The following is a 17434-nucleotide window of genomic DNA, read 5'->3' on the forward strand; positions in this document are numbered from 1 at the left end:
TCCACTAGTGTTTGTGCTCAACCTTCTTTTGCAAAATTGAGACAAACCAAGTGCATTTTCTTGTCTCAAACAGGTAAAGTTGTCACCAATAAGCAGCTGCACCTTAAACGGATGAGAGGCCTAGTTATTGCTTTTGCACCATGGGGAACTATTTTTGCATTTTTCTTTTTTAACTTGCCACTTTTTCTCATGAATCTTTAGCTAATTTGGATATTCCCATCCTTTTTAGCATTTCATATAGATTTGTCCATAACTAGTCTCATCCCGGATGCAAATCACATTTACAATATCAAGGTTTCTCTTCAACAAGAATATCAAACAGTAACATATCAACTACAAACAAAGCTTCTCCTGAACAAAAGCACACCACACCTTGTAGTTTGAGACATTAATCAAGCAGTCACACATAAACCCACTTAACTGACGTACATAGGGCAGCCATGATTTTATTGTCAACCTACAAAGGCTGCATATTCGGACCAAATCCCCTTCTTCTTCAGCTGTGCAGCCAACATTCCCCATGACAACCTCCTCCTTCAAGCCCATTTGGCCAAAATAGACATCAAACTGACTCCAAGGAGAAGGAAGAAGTTGGCTGAGATTTGAAGCTTTATGCAGCTCTGCATCTTGGGGTGCATAAGATCAGCTGCCAATATGTCTACAAGGGCCATATAGACAAGAATGCCGGCTGCAGCAGAGTTGAGAACCCCTTCAACAATTAGAGCAGTTGTGCTGTTCTCATCATACACAGATGAAATTCCTGCTCCAACAGCTACACCTATGGGCGTGGTCAGGGAGAAGAAGATGGCCATTGTAACTGTCGCTGCATTCCTGAATTTTGCCTGTGCATGGGCCAAGGTTCAGTTTAACAAGGATGAAAAGTGTTGATCTATGGAAAAAAGGTAAGTAAGAAGGGTATTAAGAAACCAAATTATGAGAATTACTTCAAAAGTTTCAAGTGTTTTCTTCTTGAGCAGATGGGTTATTTGTACCAGGGAAGCAGGTGTGGGCCACGTGTGGCAAACTGCGCACATGGGCCCCCTTTTTTATTTTTATTAATATTTCTGTGAAATTTTTCTCATTTACATATTGGTGCCCCATAAAATTTAAAATTTTAATTATGCTTACTGCCCTTTAGCCAGACGCTGCCCCCTAATGGGTACTTGAGCTTTTAAGGAAACAGCATACGGTGAACAAAGTGTTTGTGTTGAGGAACAAGTAAAACTTGCTCATGCATATTAACAATAAAAAATGGTAGTTGAACCCCCTATAGATCACGTTTGTCTGGTTATATTTCCATGAAAATTGAAAAACGTACTAAATTTCATATAGGTTGATTGCCTAGCAAGAAGAGCAGCTATGTTCACTTTGTAATAAAACTTAAAAGGAGAAAATAAAAAGAAAGCAATCTAATTCTAAATTGATTGGCTATTCATGAAACAAGAGCAGCGTATATGTGTTCTTTTGGAAACATGATAACCTCTGGTAGTCCGTATACCTTGTCTCCGTGTATCTGACCATCAAACATCAGTCCTACCATATATACGACTGTATTTGAAATAAAGAGAACAATGTTAGTGTCTTTAATCCCCTTCAATGCGTACGTCCTGAAATTAAAACTTTTGATGCAACGACTACGAGGCACTTGGTCTAAGAATGGTCCGAAAAATCTGTCAACGAATGTATTATTTAAAATATGTTCAAAAGGTTACTTTTCTTTTCTCCTATTTGCAAGTTAGATTTATTTAAAATATCATAGGTGCGTATACGCACTCATGTAGCCTAACACGCACACATGGGCACACATCTATGAGCACAAGCTACTACTATCAATGTGAAAGAAGGATCTTCAGAAACTTAGAAATATTAGTGTACATGAATTATATGGCTCAAACGTAACTTGACTACCAAAAGTGCCCTTCAGGAACATGTCAGAATGAATCAGAGAAGGCTGTTGTCCTGGTGAGTTTTGGGAAACATTAGTGCAGAATTTTATGAGAGAAAGGCAGCTGTCTTGGTTGCATTTTTTGGTTACTTTTGTTCTCACTGCCCCAGCGAGAGGCCGAAACCCCTTTCTTCCCCCTTGCTTCTAAGGTGCAGATCCGCTTAGGACCTAACTGGACTTACGGTAATGCCTGCCACCATTTGCAATCTAGGAGCTAAGAACGACAAGGATTCCAAACCCAGACCCTTTTTCATGAGTCAACTTGCATGATTTGAAACCGTCGAGGCTCTAGTTACTTTTATTCGTGAGTGAAAACATGAGATTGTTACTTGTCACTTACCTGAACAATGCATCCACTGAGGCCCAATCCTTCGAAGAATTGATGAAAGCTTAATGCACCCATGAGTGGCTTAATGATGCATGGACTTTTGCAGGTACCCAAGGAAATTCCAATTATCAATGAATGCACAAGAATGCCCAACTCCAAAACCTGCAAATGTTGGACATTGAGATAGTTCAGATATACAGCAAGTATTCTCTAAATCTGTTCCAAAAAACAGCAGTTGGTCTGTTTCGAGATTATGGTTATGGAGACAAATGGTATTTATGCAGGAACTTCATCCGTCTGGATCAGGTGCTACTGTATGTAGAATCTAACTTTGGACATGCGCTTGAAAGTAGCTGCTCTATAAAGTCTACCCTTTATAATTGCATGCATGTTTTTTTTAACTAGTGTTCATGGCGATTATACATTAAAATTCTAACTATCAATTAAGTTTCATCTAAGTAACAAAATTGCTTGATTATTTGATTGTTTTCCCATAAGATGTCACCTTAGTCCCCGTTTGTTATTATCCTATGAATCTGCCTGATAAAGTGAATCTGATTCATGGAACATTTGTTACAGTGTGTCATAAATTTGTGCTATTTTTTTGTGGCTGATCATTTGTGATATTTTTTTCACAATTGAGTTTTTACAATATGATGTTGAGAAAATTTATCAAATCTAACAATAATGCCCTGAAAGGGACGGGTTAAGGTCACATCCTATGCTATTACAAACTATTTGTGAACTTCTCTAGCTCATTGAATGAGTTAATTAGATGTACATCATCATATTTAAGCATATGCAAGGCGTGCCTAAGCTTAGAAAGCAAATTGATCAACAATCGAGATTGATTGTGGTACAATTGAGGTTGATTTATACCATAACACCCCATTCTAAACACTTTAGTCATGTATCTAACATTGTGAAGAATTTTGTGACACTTATACAATGGGTTGGTGAGTAGTTGGTTGTTCTAGTTTCTAGCTTTTTTCGGGTTAGAAATGAAACTACTATGTAGCAAATTGAGATTCGTCAAACTAGGTGCTTAAGTCATGAGGATTGGGTTTGGGTCATTACAATGGTATCAAAATCTCCTCAATAGTTGGACCTTGGGTCACACATAAGTGGATGTGCGTGCATTAAGAGGGAGGGGCGGTGGAATTGTAACACCGAAACTCTGAAAAGTTTAATCTCATATCTAAAATTATGAGGAATCTTGGAAGACTTATAAAGGAGTTTGTTAAGTGGTAGGTTGTCTTGATTAGTAGTCTTTTTTTGTTGGAACCGAAACTGTTAGGACGCAGGTTGGGGTCCATTAAACTAGGTCCCCAAGCCCACTGTGAAATTGGTTAGGTCATTACAAATACCTTGTGAAAAACAATTGAGAACAAGAAATTTTTCATCTATATGTTTTGCTTCTACTACACAACATATAGACATACATGAAAGATATTTACAAATGTGCTATTTTCAAAATTCGTCAACACTTTTTGTTCATATATTTCAGATTTGTACATATCCTAAAGTGAATACATTATCTCAAACGCAAGTTTCAAAATTAGTCAAGACTTTTTGTTCATATATTTCAGACTTGTACATATCCTAAAGTGAATACATTATCTCAAACGCAAGTTTCCACTGAAATGAGCTTGTCCTACAAGTAAGAAATCTATTTCCTGTCTCTTTTGGGTGTAATTAGCAGTACCAAGTCTCAGGTACTGGGGAAGTGTTTATAATGGAGCAAGATTCCACCCCAAATTAAGGAAGATTCTAGTAATTGTACATTTGTAAAGCCCCTTGAATGTTGTACCTCCACCCCAAAAAAGAGAAGTTTGAGTTGCGTTTGCCACTTCGTGCATGCAACAAATGTACGCCAAAATAAAAAAGGGGGATATTTTTCAAATTGTTGAAAAATGATGCCCTTTTGAATCTTTTCAGTTTTTTCGATTTCCTTTTTTTTTCTTTAATATTTTATTCAAAATAGGGATGTTTTTGTCATTAACCATACTGACGCACAAAATTTTTGTGTACCAGTACAGCATATATAACCAGGTTCAAAAAATGAGGCCATTCATTAATATATGGCCTGCTAAGGAATTAAGGTAAGTGCTGCACATGGGACTCATACAAAAGGAGAGTTCCGATTTCAGCAGCCACAATATCCCTCCCCACTCACTAAGAGGCCCCGCAATTTAACATAAAATATTGGGTGCTTATGTGACCACACCATGTAAATGACCAATAAGTGGCTATTAATTAACAAGGTTCCTTTAATGCTCAAGATAAGAGCTCTTTAAAGGCAGATACGTACCAGCTTTTCAAGGACGATATATGTTTATATAAATATGAGTGTGTGTGTGTGTGTGTGTGTGGAGAGAGATGAATTGAAATCAGCTGGCTAATATTCATTGCTAGGTAGGTAAATTGAAATTTTGTAACACTAAGAGTGTTGCAAATGATGCATTCCGCAACTGTAAAATCATTGGCTACAGTTGCTAACCACGGAATGCACTATTTGCAACAAAGGTTAGCATCGCAAAAGTTAAAATACTCATCCGGCAATAGACGTAGTCTGGCTGGTTTCAATTTTTCTATACATCTAATATATACATCTCCTACCATCCCAAATTTGATATTGTTACTGAAATGTGAAGTACCTGATCAAAGAAAAAGCTTTTGATCTGATCAACTGATTATGAAGCGGGGCATTGATAGAATTATATTCTTTCAAGAGCTTGAAGGAAAGTCATAAGTTCTGATTTCAGCGGACTTATAGCTAGAAAATAATGTTGTAATGTTGGGACCAAATATGTTGGAAGGTTCGAGGTATTATTACAAGATCTAGTACCTACCTGTTGCTAATTTAAATATCAATATATGAAGTTGGACTGTTAGAATTAAGTGTGTGGTAACCACATGCTTGTGTGTTTGCTTGCGCGCACTTAATTCCTTGACGCAGATGAAGTGATATTCATGCGATCAGATAAGCATGTGCAACTTAACTTGATCTTGACCAAAATATTGTAAATACAGAGAGAGAAAGAATATGTAAATTAAGTACATGCCTGAGAAATAACACGATGACGAGTGAGTTGCGATGTCTGATCCAGCAGCGGCACCGCCGGCCGATGGGCGTGGCCGTGACCGGCATGTGTATGAGCACTCGTTTCATTTGCTCCACCATCGGTGTTCTCTAGGTCTTCTTCCCCAACTGGCTTAGCCTTAGCTAATTCCAATCTCTTGTAATAGCTTGTAGCGAATGTGTCGATCATGAGCGTTGCTACCATGGCTATCATCAAAATGAAACCAGCAAGATTGAACTGCCCATTCAAGCAAGCGGATCCTAGACTGTGATAGGCATTAGGAAGAATATGGATGCATGCGACACCGAGAATTATGCCAGCAGCAAATGCCTTTATCACGAAGAAGGCATCACTTTCCGGGTGAACGGCGTGGATGGTTCTCCCCAGAATCGGCAGAGACACCCCGATTGCACCTGCAACAAGTATGATCGCTATGCTGCCTAGCTTTAGCTTGAGGGCAGTGTGCGCATCTCTGCATGCAGAGACATCTTGTGAGTCACAACCTAATGCAAGAACATTGAGTGGAAACGCTAGGAGGAGTATGAAGAATAGAAGCTTGTTGCGAGGATGGAGATGTAACTCCATCTGGATGGAGTATGCTTTCTCGCATCTAGTGAAGTTGGTTCTTTAAATAAGCCTAAGAGACCCACAGAACCTAACATTTAGCACTCTCATGGCTTAGGATGAATGTCGACATAGAATTAGAGGGGAGAGGGGGGACAACAATACCACTTTGTTTGATTTTAATTGCTTTATGTCGTCATGGGCAATCTTATATTCCATTTGGTCCTGGCATTAGCAGAACATAAGAGATTGTCCAGAAGTGGTTATGTACACTGAGTGCACATGCAAAGCTCTCAATGCATGACACATGTCCCTGATGCCCACTCCTAAGAAAGATATGTCATGCAAAGGGGCCTCTACATGCCTGCACAATGCACGTACCCGTGCACATAACCAGATTCGTTTACTTTGGTAAACTCAACAGAACCAATACAATGACGAGTTAGTGAGGTGGTTTTACTTGACTTATTGAATAAGACATGTAGCGGCAAAGCCATGGTGTGGCTCTTGTGGGTAATTATGGACACCAGCCCACAAAGTTTGCTTTATTTATATATAAACTGGATTAGTTTCCACTTCTATATATATATATATATATATAGAAGTGGAAACTAATCCAGTTTATATATAAATAAAGCAAACTTTGTGGGCTGGTGTCCATAATTACCCACAACAATATATATGGTGCCCCTTAAAGTTTTAAATTTAGAGTTTGTTTGATAACTGTCATGTTTGACAAAACGAACAAGACATCCAGTCTGCTATACCAGTTTCTTGTTCATCCTAACAATCATGTTCTATGTTCATTATTTTGATGGTTTTAGGAACAGAACATCACTTCTCTTTTGTTTCACATTTGACTGCATATTCCAGCATATGTAAATGACCTCCTAAAGTAACAAGGGCGCCTCTGGCCAGAAATCTCTGGCTCCACCACTGCATGTGTGCTAACCAGGTCCCACTCATCTTGCGATAAATCAAATCAAAAGTTGGTGAGGACATTGGGAAACACGTCAGACGTGATCGGAAAATAGCAAAAGCCTCAAACTCCAAATGAGATCTTATAATATGTTTGAAACTTACGTAATTTAAGTGTGGGTAAGGGCAACAAAGGGGCTGGACCATTTTGACTTGGCTGAGCCGTGTCTCAATCATGTCTGACTCGTAATGGTGGCCGATCTATCCATATATGATGGTCATGATTGGATATAATAGTTTTCTAACTTTAGATATAAGCGGTTGGGAGTACTTGGGTACAGTAAGAAAGCAATACAAACTAACACCTATGAGTGAAAGTGAGGTTCTTCCATGCAATTTTAGGCGACCCACCGAGCACTATGTGTAATGTAATGAAATAAAGGCAGTTTCTTCGAAGTAACTGTGATGCGTCACTAGCTAGAGTACACGTATATAAAACATAGACATTGGTGTGCTAATTGTTTGTCTGGCTTTTTCAACGACGTCAATTTGGACTAAGCATCATGTTGGTTTAAAACTATATATATAGGTAGACATGGGGTCTTGTTTGAAGCTCAAAAGAAGAGAGGTGGGCTAAAGCGAAGGCGTCGATCATGATTTTTTACTTCAAATGAGTCATATATATGTGTGTGTATGCGCATGAAGGGTTACTGATGCAGTACTTTGAATATTGGAATGCACAGTGTTATCATCCTAATTTTTTTAAAAGAAAAGACTGTAGTCCATTTATTCAGTCATTCTTACAGCGATTTGGATCTAATTTTGGGACCTTGGTCTCAAACTCACCCAAACCAGACCTCTACATCTAAATCCAAATCCAAAACTTGACCTTAGATCCAAAACAGACCTCCATAACCAAATTTTGACCCTGGACACAAAAAAGAATTCTAGACCCATATCTGAATCCAAATGCATGGTTTAAGAGCAAAACACTCATATAACTCTTGATCTGAGCCTTGGGCATCGATCGGAATGTTAAGAGTCACCACCGACTCAAGAGTCATCACCGACTCTCACGAAGCATCTTAAGCCTTCTCTTTTAAAGTCGGTGGTGAGTCTCTCTTTTAAAGTCGGTGGATTAAGGCGGTGCTTAATGAGTAAAGAAAAAATAAAAAAAAATGGAAAACGGTGGAAGCTTGATCCACCGACCTCCTCTTCCTATAAATAGGGATGATTGGCCATTTTGAGGTAAATCAAGTTGAGTGATTTTGATTGTGAGTTGAGTGTGCTCCATTTGTGAGCTTGTGAGTGTTAGCTCGTGTGTTCACTTCGTGAGCTCGAGCATTGCAGTTTCAAGTGTGCGCTGCAAGGGCGTTGGGTGTGTTAGCTCTCACTGCGTGAGCCGAGGTGAGTTCTCTGGAGTCATCTTTTGTAATATCTAGTGTGATAAATAAATAGTTTACATGTTAAAGAATACTTTGTCAAAGTTATTATTGAGTATCATTTTGGACGTCGAAACTCTGCTGGATTTTTTCCGCATAAATTCGAGTTTGGATCTAAGTTATATTGAGGGCCCGCATTACGTTTCCCAACAAGTGGTATAAGAGCGAGGTTCTGTCTAAGAGCCATTTTACTAGTGAGATTAATTGGGCGAATTATATTCTGGAATTATGGCGGCATTAGCAGTTGTATTAAATAATATTGAGAAGCTTAACAATAGCAATTATGGCTATTGGAAATCTTGCATGGAGTCATATTTTTTAGGACAGGAATTATGGGAGATAGTTTTGGGATCAGACACAAATATTCTTGTCGACGAGGAAGCGAAGAAGAAATGGATGATCAAAGCAGGGAAAGCGTTATTTGCAATTAAGGTATATTGAGAAAGATTTATTAGAGCATATACGTGATGCCAAGACTCCTAAAGAAGCATGGGATGCTTTTGCAACCCTATTTTCTCGCTAATGATGCCTGCATACAATTGTGAGAAAATGATCTAGCTACATTAACTCAGGGAAGCATGTCGATAGCAGAATATTTTATGAAGGTTAAAAATATCTGTAGAGAAATATCTCAAATTGGTCCTAAGTCAAAGATCAGTGAGGCCCGTATGCGGAGAATACTTATTCACGGACTTCGTCCAGAATTTGGCAGTTTCATAATTGGTGTTCAAGGCTGGCCAGTTCAACCAACTTTGTTGGAGTTAGAAAATCTCTTGATCAATCAAGAAACATTAGCGAAGCAAATGGTCGGGCTTTCTCTCAAGGGAAATAATGAGGAAGCTTTGTTTAGTAAGGGTCAGAGATCACGTTGGCCAGCTAAGCCAGTCATTCGGTCTCCAAGTAGGAATATTGCCGAAAAGAAAGAGAAAAATATAGAAAAGAAAACAAGAGAAACTACACAGCAGTGGAGACCAAAGATGAAATGTTTTAGAAGTGGAAGGTTGGGTCATTTTGCTCGTCACTGCAGAGTCAGAATAAATGAAGGAAATACAATCACGACGAGTAAGCAAAATGGGGGAGCTAATGAGACTCAACAGAAAAATTCGTTTTTGTACTCAATAGAGGTAAAAAAATATTATGCAAGAAGGATGTAATTTCTGCCCATACAAAACCAGTAAAAGAAAAAGAAGAGAAGATCAATTATCAAACTGATTGGATAATTGATTCTGGATGTTCAAACCATATGACTGGTGATGAAAGCAAGTTCATAAGTATGAAAGAATATGACGGAAATAGAGTTGTTGTTACTGCTAACAACACAAAGCTCCAAGTGGCACATATTGGAGAAGCAGAGGTTGTAGCCAACTTTGGCAAAGACTAGATTTTACGGAACGTTTATCATGTTCCAGGAATGACTAAGAATCTGTTGTCTGTGCCACAACTTACAGCTTTAGGGAACTATGTTGAGTTCGGCCCAAATGATGTAAAAGTTTATAAGGATGCAGATGTTCAAGGAACTCCCATATTTGAAGGAAGGAAAATTGAGTCAATATATGTCTTGTCAATAGAACAGCATATATTGACAAAGCAAAGAAGCATCACACTGCAGATATCTGGCATGAGAGACTCGCTCATGTTGGATACAACAAACATCGAGAGATGTCTAACAAGGGGCAGTTGATTGGTCTGCCCAAGCTTGAGGTACGAATAGATAAAGTATGCCCAGGATGTTAATATGGAAAGGCGCACGGGAGGCCGTACAAAGAATCAAAATATAGAGCTAAAGCGTCATTTGAGCTTGTGCATTCATACGTATTCGGCAAGGTACCAGACCCATCAGTTGGAGGTAAGTGGTATTTTATCACTTTTATTGATGATTTTTCAAGGTATACTTGAGTCTATTTCATGAAAGAGAAGTCTGAAGCACTTGAAAAGTTCAAGGAGTTTCACCAGATGGTGAAAAATGAACTCGGGTATAAAATTCAGTGTCTACGCACTGATAATAGTGGCGAATATACATCTGACATGTTTATGGTGTATATGAGACCACATGGTATTCGAAGACAATTTACTTGTGCCTATACGCCTCAACAAAATGGAGTGGCAGAACGAAAAAAATCGTCACATAGCAGAAACATGTTGAAGCATGATGCATGCAAAGAACTTGCCACCAAGATTTTGGGCCGAGTGTGTCAGCACCGCTGTACACGTAATCAATCGACTACCAATGTCAAGATTTAATTTTAAGTCTCCATATGAAATGCTTCATAAAAAGAAGCCATCTGTGAGTTATTTTAGAGTTTTTGGTTGTGTATGTTATGTTTTTATATCTGAGCAACACAGGACTAAGTTCGACAAGAAGGCACAGAAGTGTGTATTTGTCGGATATGATCCATATCGGAAGGGATGGCGATGTGCTAATCCTAGCACAGGGCAAGTTCATGTTTCTCGCGACATCATCTTCGATGAAGCATCATCGTGGTGGTCAGAAGAAAAGAAAGCGCTTCCAGACTCTCTAGTTTTTGAGAAAGATGTTCGAAACAAAATACAATTCGAGATGAATCAAGGCGAACCTGAGTCGGAAGTTCTAGAAGCAAGACGACCTGATAAACAGGTCCAAATGTCTGAACATAGTTCAAGACGAGAAGGACGAGCATATCCATGGAGAACAGGAGTAAGTCCTGTCCAACAAAGAAGTGCAGAAGAAGAAAGACCATCACAACTTGAAGAGCCAGAAGAAGCACCAATAGCACTAAGAAGATCAACGAGAATACCAAAACCAAATCCCAAGTATGCAGATGCAGATTGTGCCATCATGGAGGAGATCGAGCCAGTTTCTTTTGAAGAAGCAAAAGATGTTGAAAAATGGCAAGCAGCAATGAAAGATGAAATGAAGGCGCTGGAGCATAACGAGACTTGGGAACTCGTACCAAAGCCTGCAGGAGTAAAGCACATTACTTGTAAGTGGGTTTACAAAATAAAAAGAAAGACAGATGGCTCAGTTGATAGATATAAGGCTCAACTAGTCGCGAGAGGATTTTCACAGCAGTATCGCATTGACTTTGAAGAAACTTTTAGTCCTGTTGCGAAGATCACATCCGTACACATTCTGATAGCCATTGCTGCAAGCAAATCTTGGAAGTTATGGCAAATGGATGTGAAAAATGCTTTCTTATATGGAGATCTTGACCATGAAATCTATATAGAGCAGCCTCAAGGATTCAAATCTCCAAACAAACTAGACTACGTCTACAAGTTAAGAAAAACACTCTATGGACTGAAGCAAGCACCCAGAGCATGATACGGGAAAATAGCTGAATTTTTGGTGTTTAGTGGATTTCAAGTCTCCTCAGCAGATTCAAGTCTCTTCGTCAAGGCAAAAGGTACGAAACTTACTATTTTGTTAATTTATGTTGATGATTTAATTATTACTTGAGATGACAATGAAGAAATTAATCTCATTCGTGAACATCTCACTGTGAGATTCGGAATGAAAGAGCTAGGGGAGTTGCGACACTTCCTTGGATTGGAAATTGATTACGAAACTCAATGATTATTTTTAAGTCAAAAGCAGTATGCTCATGACTTACTACGTAAGTATGGTATGCTCAGTTGCAAACCTATCTCAACACCAATTGAGATAAATGAAAAACTTAGAGTTGATGAAGGAGACAGGCTGGGCGATGTTACTATGTATCGACAACTGGTTGGAAGCCTAATCTACTTAACATTATCAAGACCAGACATTGCCTATGCAGTTGGTGTTGTGAGCAGATTTATGCAAACTCCAAGGAAGCCACATTTAGAAGCACTAAAAAGAATATTAAGGTATATCAAAGGAACTCTTGACTTTGGTATACTTTATGAGAAGGGACCAACTGGTCAACTTGTTGGTCATTGTGATGCGGATTATGTTGGAGACTTATCAACTAGAAGATCAACTACTGGATATACGTTTAGTCTTGGAAGTGGTGCAATTTCATGGTGCAGTAAGAGACAGCCGACAGTTTCACTGTCTACAACCGAAGCAGAGTATAGAGCAGCATCTCAAGCAGCACAAGAATGTGTGTGGTTGATGCGACTACTGAAAGACATCAAACAAAATGTGGATTATGCAGTCAGAATATACTGCAACAATCAGAGTGCAATTAGACTGGCAGAAAATCCTGTCTTCCATGCTCGGACAAAACATATAGAGGTTGAGCATCATTTTATCAGAGAAAAAGTAGTCAAAGGAGATATTCAGTTACAGCCAGTCGCTTCAACAGATCAAGTTGCTGACATATTTACCAAATGCTTGCCAGTGCAGATATTCACCAAGTTTCGAAGAATGTTGAGAGTCATAAGTCGAGAGTCGGTAATGTGGGGGAGATTGTTAAGAGTCACCACCGACTCAAGAGTCATCACCGACTCTCACGAAGCATCTTAAGCCTTCTCTTTTAAAGTCGGTGGTGAGTCTCTCTTATAAAGTCGGTGGATTAAGGCAGTGCTTAATGAGTAAAGAAAAAATAAAAAAAATGGAAAACGGTGGAAGCTTCATCCACCGACCTCCTCTTCCTATAAATAGGGATGATTGGCCATTTTGAGGGTGTGTAGCAAATCAAGTTGAGTGATTTTGATTGTGAGTTGAGTGTGCTCCATTTGTGAGCTTGTGAGTGTTAGCTTGTGTGTTCACTTTGTGAGCTCGAGCATTGCAGTTTCAAGTGTGCGCTGCAAGGGCATTGGGTGTGTTAGCTCACTGCGTGAGCCAAGATGAGTTCTCTGGAGTCATCTTTTGTAATATCTAGTGTGATAAATAAATAGTTTACATTTTAAAGAATACTTTGTCAAAGTTATTATTGGGTATCATTTTGGACGTCGAAACTCTGCTGGATTTTTTCCACATAAATTCGAGTTTGGATCTAAGTTATATTGAGGGCCCGCATTACGTTTCCCAACAGGGAATGCATTTGCAACATAGCAAACCCAATCTGGATCTAAAATGATCCCGAAACGACCAAAATTGAAGCTAGACCCGTTTACCCGTTTTAAACAGAATGACCATTTTTCCCTTATATATATATATATATATATATATATATATATATATATATATATATATATATATATATATATATATATATATATATATAAAACCCCCTCTCATTGGCTCAAAATGAGCTAGTGATGGCAGACCTCGCCCCTACCCACGCATGAGGAAGCGATGCTCCACACCTAGCGGGCCTAGCCAGCACGTATGGCCACAGCATCCTAGCGCTTTCGCACCAGGCACTTTGGTGCCCTGCGCTGCCACACGACAGCGAGCTGGCACTATTGCACCAGGCACTGCACAAGCAACCAATGCTAGCTATGTGTTCCCTACGCATGCCCATTTTGGTTTGTTGGGTGGGCACTAGCCCTGCCAACACCCTGAATGGGGTGTTTGCAGAGCTGAGAGTCAATCCCTCTTGGTTAAGACTCATTTAAAAAAATGAAAAAAAATCAAAAATAATCAAAATTCGCATGAAAAATGTTGTTAAATTTAAAAAAAAAAATCAAGTTTTGAGTTTTGGCTCCAAAACTCTATCTAAAAACCTCCTAAATCTTCTTTCCTGGGTCTAAGGTAATCCTTGGAAAACCTGTAGTACTTTCTCACTTGAAAAGTTAAGAGGAACTAGCTCACTCTCTCTCTCTCCCCATTTCTCTCATCTTCTTACCTTTTTCTCATATTCTTCTTCTCCAACCTAGGAAGCAAGCTTCTTCAACTTCAACGAAACACAAGGAGACCTCTTAGAGAAACATCCTCAAACGTTAGAGGCTCACTTGAGGAGACTTTGGGACCATCCGGAGAAGAAACTTTGTTCTATTTCAAGGTACGTAGTTGATATCCCCATCGTTTATCTTGTTTCTTTCTTTCTCCCTCCTTTATCTCTCCATGGCCATATAATACAGCTCTAAATTCTTCTCTTTGAAGTCGAGAGCTATTCTTGAATGCACCAAGAGCATGAGAAAGGTGGAATAAAATCTCATTTTATTATTGAAATATGTTTCTTGCTTTTCTTGAATGTGTGCTTTGTTTTTGAGATATTGTTCATGTATAGTTGATTGATTTTTAATTAATATGTGAATAAATAGTAAGAAGAGTGAATGTTTGGGTTGGCATTTTTTTATTATTATAATGATTTTTATTGTTGGGATTTGCCCAAATAAGTAAATGTTAAAATACATCTTCCTGACATTTTTACATTTTGTACTTCTTTTAATCATTTAGGGATCCTAAAGAGAGCTTTCTTATGTTATTAATTTTCACTTTCGTGTATCCTAAAGAGACCTTTCTTACGTTATTAATTTTCATTTTCATGTAGACCTTATTTTCTCTCATACCCAATTGTGGCAGGAATAAATTTCTTTGAATAGATGAAATAATAATTGTTTACATGCTCTTATGAACTTATTTTAAGTATCATTTTCAAAAAGAAAGCTCCTGCACGAGCTCCTCTCCGACCTACATAAAAAAAAATCCGAAGTCCAAAATGCCTTAAAATTATCTTTTGATTTTAGTTTTCATATATGTCTATGTGAATATACAAGTTTATATATGCATATATTGTGTGTGTGTGTATATATATATATATATATATATATTTGAAATCTTTTTTTTAATCTCTTTCTCTTTCTCTATTTCTCTTAGCTTAAAATCATTTTTTATAGATGATCATATATGTAAATGCATATATGTATGTATCTGCATCATTTTCTCTAAAACTATTTACTCTTTATCTTTCTTTTCATCTTTTTAATTTGTCCAAATATTTCTTTATTAAGATCAAAACTCAAGTATTGACCTAATGTTGAAATTATACTTGATGGTCTACAACCCAATTATACTTTCAAAAACGTTTCTTTCTTCACAAGAATATTTATGATAAAATGATAGAAAATATGCAAGCAAATATAGGAAATCTAGAAGTATGTGATGGTATAAATGCTCTTAGATGATTGTTATAATAGGAATAAACAATTTTTTCTCAATCATATAGAATCAATGCATTCATGTATTGACATTCACTTGTGTAATTCACGAATGATCACAAACACTTTTCTGAAAAAACTTAAGTAAGATGAGATAGAGTTCTAGCTAGGTGGTAACCAAACTAAAATAAAAATTTTAAACCTACTTAAGATTCTAAAGAGACACTAAGTTGATTCAAAAAGAAATCTTTATAATACCCACATTGGTTTCCAAAGATTTCCAAGTAATGTTAGCAAAGATTTCCTGGTTCAAAAGTCTCTATTAAAATAGTTTATTCTCTCAAATGGTACTTCAAAATCTTCACCGAAAGTATTTGAAACATCAAATCTCCAACATTATTTCCAAGCACCACACTGCATATAAGATGGAGAAGATGTCAAAATGCATCAAGAATAGGTATAATCTTTGGATTAGTTACCTCTCCTGAAGACACTATTAATTGTGTCAAAATGCATCAAGAATAAATATAATCTTTGGATTAGTTACCTCTCCTGAAGACACTATTAATGGTCAATCCTTGTACCAACAAACAAATCTCTTTCTTTCTTACTCTTTTTCAAGATAAAACCTTATTTTTTTGAAGCACTAAAAAAAACCAAAATAAATGTTGGATGAAAACAACATGAACTCATAAAGGCATGAATCTATAGCATACATATATATAATAATAATTGTATATTATATGTAAATGTTTAAATATGAGAAGTAGGCCTATTATAAAACTGAAATGGAATCACTAACTAAAAAAGAAAAAGAAAGGACCTTTACTGACCTGAGAAGAAGACCATTGACAATTATACCTAGTAATGAAATGCATTAACCGCACATGGATCAATGTCATTTTAACTTCGAATGTCACCCCTATATATATCATCGAATACTTTGTGAACAAAATAGATGACTGGACATCATATTTACAAATTTGGCATAGGATCAAACCAGAACATGTGTATTGTTGTTTCAAGTCTAATAAAATGACCTATGGATATATAAGAAAACATTAAGGGAAATACTTAGCCTCAAACATAGATAGGCTCATGTATTCGAAATAACTTTTTCTCTCTAATGAAGGGTGGCAGGATTTTGCCTAAACGTTTTTTTACATTAGTCAGCTCTCTTCTTTTACTATTTCAATGTCAATTACTGTAGCGTAAAATGTACATATGTATTAAAACAACTTCATGTGAATTGGCAAGTATGTCTATTCATAAAAAGAAATAATTGATGCAACCTGTTACCTCCATTTTATGCAGATGCTCTTCAACTAGATAGTTTATCGCCTCTGTTCCTCATTAGTGTCGAATAATACCCCGGCCCTTGTAAGCATGCAAATGTTGGCATAATAAATGTTGACGTGTTCTCCTAAACATGGCAAAAGCCTTGTCAAAGTTTTAGCTGAGAATGCATTCCATTCAGGGTCAACACAATATGTGATTCTTGTGTTCTCATTGAACTTATATTGTTGGTCCTGATACTCTATTCGCTAATTAATTGTAGCTAAGACATTGAAAAGGAAAGCAGCAACTACTGATATTTGTGACAAATTCTTAGATAATCATGTTAGGTTACTGGAAAAATACTCTATATTAAGGTCTTCGTGTTTTTACGTATTTCTTGTTAACTGATTATAAACCTCTAAGTGCTGTGAAACGAAGGGTGAGAATGAGGGTTTCGAAGGAAAGGGGCCTTTTATAGCTTTCATTTGAACAACTTTCAAAATGGCCCAAAATTTGGTGTGTTGTTAAAAAAAAAACTGTTATAATTATAAATTTTTAAAGCCGCATTATTTTTAAATAACAAATTAGCATAAAGAGGTTCCCATCTCCTTTTTGGCAAATTTAAAACAATTTGTTTTCGTTTTTCAAAAATATAAAGCTGACTGTAAATGAGCTAACTCAAGTTTATCTGAGTCGAGTTTGAGTTAAGCTCGAGCTCGGCTCGTTTACATTTTTCGAGTTTTAAATTAAACTCAAGCTCGGCTTGTTTGGCAAAATAGCAGGCTTGAACTAGCGCTTGAGCCGAGCTCGAGTTACTCATCCCGTTGTTCAGGTCTGACCCATAATGATGGATTTTGCACACATTTTCAGTGGATTTCTATGTGAAAATAGTGAGATCTCCAAAAGGCTCATTTGCTTGGTTGGA

General features: G+C 37.4%; 1 protein-coding gene across 1 annotated transcript; it reads right to left on the bottom strand.

The window, feature by feature from the left end:
- Positions 1-251: 251 nt before the first annotated feature.
- Positions 252-5941, bottom strand: LOC116264713 (zinc transporter 3-like). The gene is made up of 3 exons (XM_031645071.1): positions 5339-5941; positions 2286-2435; positions 252-842 (listed from the first exon to the last, which is right to left on the bottom strand). The coding sequence occupies exons 1-3, from the start codon at positions 5939-5941 to the stop codon at positions 537-539; spliced, it is 1059 nt and encodes a 352-aa protein (XP_031500931.1). The 3' UTR covers positions 252-536.
- Positions 5942-17434: the final 11493 nt, after the last annotated feature.

The sequence above is a fragment of the Nymphaea colorata genome, chromosome 11 (genome assembly GCF_008831285.2).
Source record: "Nymphaea colorata isolate Beijing-Zhang1983 chromosome 11, ASM883128v2, whole genome shotgun sequence".
Taxonomy (NCBI): Eukaryota; Viridiplantae; Streptophyta; class Magnoliopsida; order Nymphaeales; family Nymphaeaceae; genus Nymphaea; species Nymphaea colorata.